The 7500-nt window shown below is 48.6% G+C and overlaps 1 protein-coding gene across 3 annotated transcripts in view; it reads right to left on the reverse strand.

The window, feature by feature from the left end:
• prkar1b (protein kinase, cAMP-dependent, regulatory, type I, beta) overlaps positions 1 to 7500 on the reverse strand; it is a 71169-nt gene that overhangs the window by 5063 nt on the left and 58606 nt on the right. For all 3 annotated transcript variants that reach the window (XM_076982208.1, XM_076982200.1, XM_076982212.1), the window contains one exon: positions 5427 to 5548. In XM_076982208.1, coding sequence (XP_076838323.1) covers positions 5427 to 5548 — 122 coding nt within the window. The remainder of the gene's footprint in view (positions 1 to 5426; positions 5549 to 7500) is intronic.

Raw genomic sequence — 7500 nt, forward strand, 5'->3', positions numbered from 1 at the left:
CCACCCGTGAGGGAGCAGACACGGGCGCCCACGCCCTATTCCCCAGAGCAGACGGTGCAGAACGGTCCTCCAGAAACACGCTCCCTGTCTGCTCCAACACTGCAGTGTGTGTGTGTGTGTGTGTGTGTGTGTGTGTGTGTGAGACCCAGAAGTGAGCGTGATGGAGGAAGGGGTAAGAGGATAGCCTGACTAGACTCTCCCTTCCAGACCACCCAGCTTTGCCAAGTCTGTGTCAGAGGGAGGCGAGTGAGTGAAGGTGTTACAGGCAATTTGTCTCTCTCTCACATGCATATATATACACACACACACACACACACACAAACACACACACACACACACACACACACACGCACACGCACACGCACACACGCACACACGCACACACACACTACAAACCCACAGGCAACAGGATTCCTAATATCTATGACCAAAGTCAGTCACTTGCCTGTGAAGGCTACACACAAACATTCAGCCATGTTTTCCTTTACAGCAATCTTCACAAGAACAAATGATTTCTTAAATGACTTCTTGGAGAGTCTCTGGCAGAGATACTGGGGAGATACCGGGGAGATACCGGGGAGATACTGGGGAGATACCGGGGAGATACCGGGGAGATACTGGGGAGATACCGGGGAGATACTGGGGAGATACTGGGGAGATACCGGGGAGATACCGGGGAGATACTGGGGAGATACTGGGGAGATACCGGGGAGATACCGGGCCGCATGCACTGTGTGAGGGACATGGAATCACGTCCGTTCTCATTAGGTGTGGATGAAGACAAGCAATGTCTCTGTACAGTCCCCCTCCCCATGCGTCTCCCAACACGTCTCCCCACCTGACAGCGTTTCATTAACCTGAACAGTGTGAATGTATCAGGGGCCACAACCACTACAGAGGAAGAGCAGGGTCAGACACAGCCCGACCTCTACAGTAGCGTCTGAGGACACACAGCGTAATGACGAAGGAGTCGAAAATAGAACTAAACTAATCCGTTTCAACACACACACACAGCGACTCAATGTCTCCTTCGCTTGTCTTCCCTTGGATGTAGTTACTCCCTCCCTCCCTCCCTCCCTCCCTCCCTCTCTTTCCTTAGTTCCTGCACTCCTCCCTAGAAGCTGGGTCTGTGACCCCATGTGAATTTCTGTGCCACACATTCCACTAGTGAACCACAGGCCACCCCACTCTGGGAAAACAGGGAATGAGGAGTGAAAACGAGAAGAAGACATATTAGATTACAGTGAGAGAGAGAGAGAGAGAGAGAGAGAGAGAGAGAGGTGCAGAAGCAATCATCAAGAGAAGAGCAGACCCATATAGAGGGGGAAGATCACCAGCTAATGATAGACGACTCCCCACTACATGCACCCAAAACCAAAAACACCCCCAGAAACCCAGTGCCTAATGATAATAATGATATACTAATCATATTTATGATACACTTTACATAGGAACCTAATTGAAATGCATGATGATGATAATGCACACAAAACAATCAGACAAAATCCAGATGTTTATACTGGACTGAAGTGATGTGCACTGATGCATAGCTGGTAGAGATGAGTGGGGAATGCCACATGATATTTTGAGATTTATGAGTAATCCGACTGCACAGTGCTTAATATATTACAATTTATTTAAAGTTTTGGAAGGGAGGTCAACATTGGATGAAGTGCAGTAAACAAGACGTAGGGAAAGTGGAACATGTTCAGCATCCTGACAGCTGAGAGAAGAGAGGAAACAAGACGAGAGGAAACGAGACGAGAGGAAACGAGACGAGATGAGACGAGACGAGCAGATACAGAGATATAGGAAACGCGGTTTAGTTTCATAGCTGGACGTTGACTGAGCAGAGTGGGCAGTGGAGGACACGTCGAGGGCGGTGACCTCAGAGAACTCTCGCTTGCCCGACCGCCGCACCGAACGCGACACGCATGATCTCGTCGACGATCCAGTTTCGGAAACCCTGCGTGACGTCTGGCCGGTATGTGAACGGTTAGCGTACGAGCTTGGAGAGCTGAGGACTTGAAATACGTTCCACGGATCGTGTGAACAACAATGGAGTCCATGGTAGATTGTAGTGTTGAGGCAGCATGCAGACCTTTTAGCGTGCAGCGTTTTAAACAAAAGAGAACTGAGGAGAGACCCTTGGGGAACGCCGCGTTGTTCAGGGTCCGCGTGGACCTTATGATTGGCCGAGGAAACAAAGTGTTGTCTGTCTGAAGAGGTTTGAACTAAGCTATTGCTATGTGGGGAAGCACCAGGGCAGGTTTATAGGCGAGAGGGGAAAAAAAGTTGTGATTTATTGCATAAAATGCGACGCTGAGGTCAAGGAGCAGCAGGATGTTAAAAGAAGCAGAACCAGCAGAGAGAAAATCATTAATGACTCTAAGGAGGACAGTTTCAGTTCTGTGTGCATGGAAACCTCGCTGAAAGGGCTCACAGAGGTTGTTTTTAGCCATGTGCGCCTGCAGCCGAATAGCTAATCCTCTGTCTAGAATTCCAGAAAGAAAGGATAGGTTGGAAACCGGCTGGTAATTACCAAGAGGAGGCGAATCAACAGATGTTTTTTTTTTATAGAACTGCATCATTTCGGAGGAGGACAGTAACAGCAAACGAGGAGCTGATTATAGGAGAAATATGAGCAAGAGTGGAAGACTTTGATAAGGGAGGCAGGAGCCGGCTTGAGCTGGCAAGAACGCATTTTTGCCGGATCAGCAGGAGTGAAACAACACAACGTCTTAGTAGAGATGATGACGGAGGACGCGGATAGCAGATGAAAAGAGATTTGTGCGTTCACAGGAATTTTTAAGGACAGTTCATGAAATTGTGTTAAGTTTGACTTGAAAGAAATGAAGGATCTCTGCATAAATCTGTAGAGCTGGTGAGAGTTGAGTGTTAAGAAGAGAAGGTTGTTTTGTAGTGGTAATATAATGTGTGTGGGCTTTAGTCCAGACGTCTGCTGAAGGTTCTCCTCTACGGAGTCTTCTGTTGGGTGAAGTGCTGGTAATTAACTGTTTTGAAAAGGGTGGCCAGCCGTGGTCCAGAATCCCTGGCATTCATATATACACTGCACCTGCCAGCCCCAAATATCAAATATTACACAAACATCTGAAACACCAAACAGCACTCAATCTTTAGAGAATACTTAAGTAAGGGTTTACTTATTTCTGCTGGGTACTACATACAGTGCATGCTCTCACACACCCTGACATGCACGTACACACACAGACACACACAGACACACACAGACAGAGACACACACACACACACACACACACACACACACACACACACACACACACACACACACACACACACACACACACACACACACACACACACACACACACACACACACACAGTGGCTGGTGTCTCTGCTCTTGGCCTGTAGCAGTGCTGGGGTTGTGCTGCTGTCGTGTCTGGCCCAGCTGTGTTGTCATGGTAAACACAGTGACTGTGTGTTTCTTTGGAATAACTACGTTCCTTCCCCATTGCACCTTTTCGACCTACCACAAAATTTACAAGCCTCACACTCCGTCTGTCTGTCCCTTTGCAACATCTTCACTAAACACACACACACACGTACGTGCAGGTGGACTCGGAACGGAGCAGCGTCTTTCCTGCATTGTGCTTGCTCCAGTGTTTGCAAACACACACACACACACACACACCCCAACTCTTTCTCTCTCTCTTTCTCACACACACACTCACAGACACACACACATACACACACACACCCCAACTCTCTCTCTCTCTCTCTCTCTCTCTCTCTCTCTCACACACACACTCACAGACACACACACACACACACACCCCAACTCACTCTCTCTCTCTCTCTCTCTCTCTCTCTCTCTCTCTCTCTCACACACACACACACACTCACAGACACACACATCCCACTACAACCTCTTCCCACGTTGCTTTCTCCTGAAGTAAATCTTGCCAGGCGATATTATACATTATCTAATAAATAGTGCATGATTTTAGCTTTAAATGATTCACCAGTCAAGGCAACGAGGAAAGAACTCAAGCGAAGCCCTCTCCCATTTGCACAAAGGTTATCTTTAGAATACACACAGAGACTTTAACTCCTTTTACTGCTTATTAAAACTAGACTGGACTGAAAATGTTTGGGAGGGTGTGAACCCTGTAAAACACAGCAGGGCCCAGATCTTCAGCTGACACAAGAGTAACTGTCCCTCCTGAGGGGGACACGGGGGCGGGGACAGCGTGGAAGGAGCAGTGCAGAGGTGCAGGTGGAGGTGGAGACGCAGCCAGAACCAGATTAAGAGCCAAACGGGTCATTCTGCCAGCTTATTACAGCCGCCCGGAGCTTAACTGAAGCCCAAAGAACAGAAGAGAGCCGTGGGGAAGGAGGGGGAGGGAGAGAGAGAGAAAGGGAATCCATGAGGGGGACAGAGAGAGAGAGAATGTGTGAGGGAGAGAGAGAGAGAGAGAGAGAGAGAGAGAGAGAGCAAGTGAAAGACGGTGAAAGAGTGAGAAAGAGAAATATGGCAACACAACAAGACTTCGGCTTAAAAATGCCTTTTGACTCCATGACAACTTCATAAATATGGAGTTAATCAAAGTATTGTTTGCAGAGCTGGCAGAGGGAGCGAGTCAGATGCTCAAGGGGGTCTTCAGCGTTCAGACAGCGGCCTGCGCCGCTCCTAACAGCCAGTGATAAACAGTGTCGGCTAAGCAAAGCCGAAGCATGAAAGCCTACATTCAGCGTTAGGAGTCTATTAGGGTTGGGGCACCACAGTCTGCAGCGTCATCTGCCCCTCTGCCCCGGGAGCGGAGAGGGGGAGGGAGCAGGAGCGTGGGGGAGGTGGGGGGAGGTGGGGGGAGTCGGGGGAGTGGCCCAGCTATATGTTAGCAGGAGACGCACAAACATACTCAGGAGGAACATCACCAATCCCAGTTCTTGGCTGCAGTCTGGATTTGTTAAGGTTTCATCCCCTGCTACAGAAACACAAACACGTGTACGTATGCACAAATACACACATGTACAGACACACACCCACATCCACACTCACACACATACACACACACACACACACACACACACTCACACACACTCACACTCATACACACTCACACACTCATACACACTCACACACTCACACCCACTCACACACTCACACCCACTCACACACACACACACACACACTCACACACACTCATACACACTCACACACTCATACACACTCACACACTCATACACACTCACACACTTACACCCACACCCACACACACACTCACACACACTCACACACACTCACACACACTCACACACACTCACACACACACTCATACTCATACTCACACCCGCACACACACTCTCACACACACACACACACACACACACACACACACACACACACACACACACACACACACACACACACACACACACACACCTCAGTGATGATGAAGAAGTCATCCCCTGGCTCTCCTTGCACAACAATCTTTTCACCATCCTCAAACTGTACCGGCTCCAACGCATCTGCCACCGTCAACCTCTCCCACTTCTCCAGGGACTCTACGAGACAAACACAGAGAGTTCCTCATTCTTCTCCAGGGACTCTACGAGACAAACACAGAGAGTTCCTCATTCTTCTCCAGGGACTCTACGAGACAAACACAGAGAGTTCCTCATTCTTCTCCAGGGACTCTACGAGACAAACACAGAGAGTTCCTCATTCTTCTCCAGGGACTCTACGAGACAAACAGAGAGTTCCTCATTCTTCTCCAGGGACTCTACGAGACAAACACAGAGAGTTCCTCATTCTTCTCCAGGGACTCTACGAGACAAACACAGTGAGTTTCTCATTCTTCTCCAGGGACTCTACGAGACAAACAGAGAGTTCCTCATTCTTCTCCAGGGACTCTACGAGACAAACAGAGAGTTCCTCATTCTTCTCCAGGGACTCTACGAGACAAACACAGAGAGTTCCTCATTCTTCTCCAGGGACTCTACGAGACAAACAGAGAGTTCCTCATTCTTCTCCAGGGACTCTACGAGACAAACACAGAGAGTTCCTCATTCTTCTCCAGGGACTCTACGAGACAAACACAGAGAGTTCCTCATTCTTCTCCAGGGACTCTACGAGACAAACACAGAGAGTTCCTCATTCTTCTCCAGGGACTCTACGAGACAAACACAGAGAGTTCCTCATTCTTCTCCGGGGACTCTACGAGACAAACACAGAGAGTTCCTCATTCTTCTCCAGGGACTCTACGAGACAAACACAGAGAGTTCCTCATTCTTCTCCAGGGACTCTACGAGACAAACACAGAGAGTTCCTCATTCTTCTCCAGGGACTCTACGAGACAAACACAGAGAGTTCCTCATTCTTCTCCAGGGACTCTACGAGACAAACACAGAGAGTTCCTCATTCTTCTCCAGGGACTCTACGAGACAAACACAGAGAGTTCCTCATTCTTCTCCAGGGACTCTACAAGACAAACACAGAGAGTTCCTCATTCTTCTCCAGGGACTCTACGAGACAAACACAGAGAGTTCCTCATTCTTCTCCAGGGACTCTACGAGACAAACACAGAGAGTTCCTCATTCTTCTCCAGGGACTCTACGAGACAAACACAGAGAGTTCCTCATTCTTCTCCAGGGACTCTACAAGACAAACACAGAGAGTTCCTCATTCTTCTCCAGGGACTCTACGAGACAAACACAGAGAGTTCCTCATTCTTCTCCAGGGACTCTACGAGACAAACACAGAGAGTTCCTCATTCTTCTCCGGGGACTCTACGAGACAAACACAGAGAGTTCCTCATTCTTCTCCAGGGACTCTACGAGACAAACACAGAGAGTTCCTCATTCTTCTCCAGGGACTCTACGAGACAAACACAGAGAGTTCCTCATTCTTCTCCAGGGACTCTACGAGACAAACACAGAGAGTTCCTCATTCTTCTCCGGGGACTCTACGAGACAAACACAGAGAGTGAGACAAACACAGAGAGTTCCTCATTCTTCTCCAGGGACTCTACGAGACAAACAGAGAGTTCCTCATTCTTCTCCAGGGACTCTACAAGACAAACACAGAGAGTTCCTCATTCTTCTCCAGGGACTCTACGAGACAAACACAGAGAGTTCCTCATTCTTCTCCAGGGACTCTACGAGACAAACACAGAGAGTTCCTCATTCTTCTCCAGGGACTCTACGAGACAAACACAGAGAGTTCCTCATTCTTCTCCAGGGACTCTACGAGACAAACACAGAGAGTTCCTCATTCTTCTCCGGGGACTCTACGAGACAAACACAGAGAGTTCCTCATTCTTCTCCAGGGACTCTACGAGACAAACACAGAGAGTTCCTCATTCTTCTCCGGGGACTCTACGAGACAAACACAGAGAGTTCCTCATTCTTCTCCAGGGACTCTACGAGACAAACACAGAGAGTTCCTCATTCTTCTCCAGGGACTCTACGAGACAAACACAGTGAGTTTCTCATTCTTCTCCAGGGACTCTACGAGA

This window comes from Brachyhypopomus gauderio, chromosome 2 (genome assembly GCF_052324685.1).
Source record: "Brachyhypopomus gauderio isolate BG-103 chromosome 2, BGAUD_0.2, whole genome shotgun sequence".
NCBI lineage: Eukaryota > Metazoa > Chordata > Actinopteri > Gymnotiformes > Hypopomidae > Brachyhypopomus > Brachyhypopomus gauderio.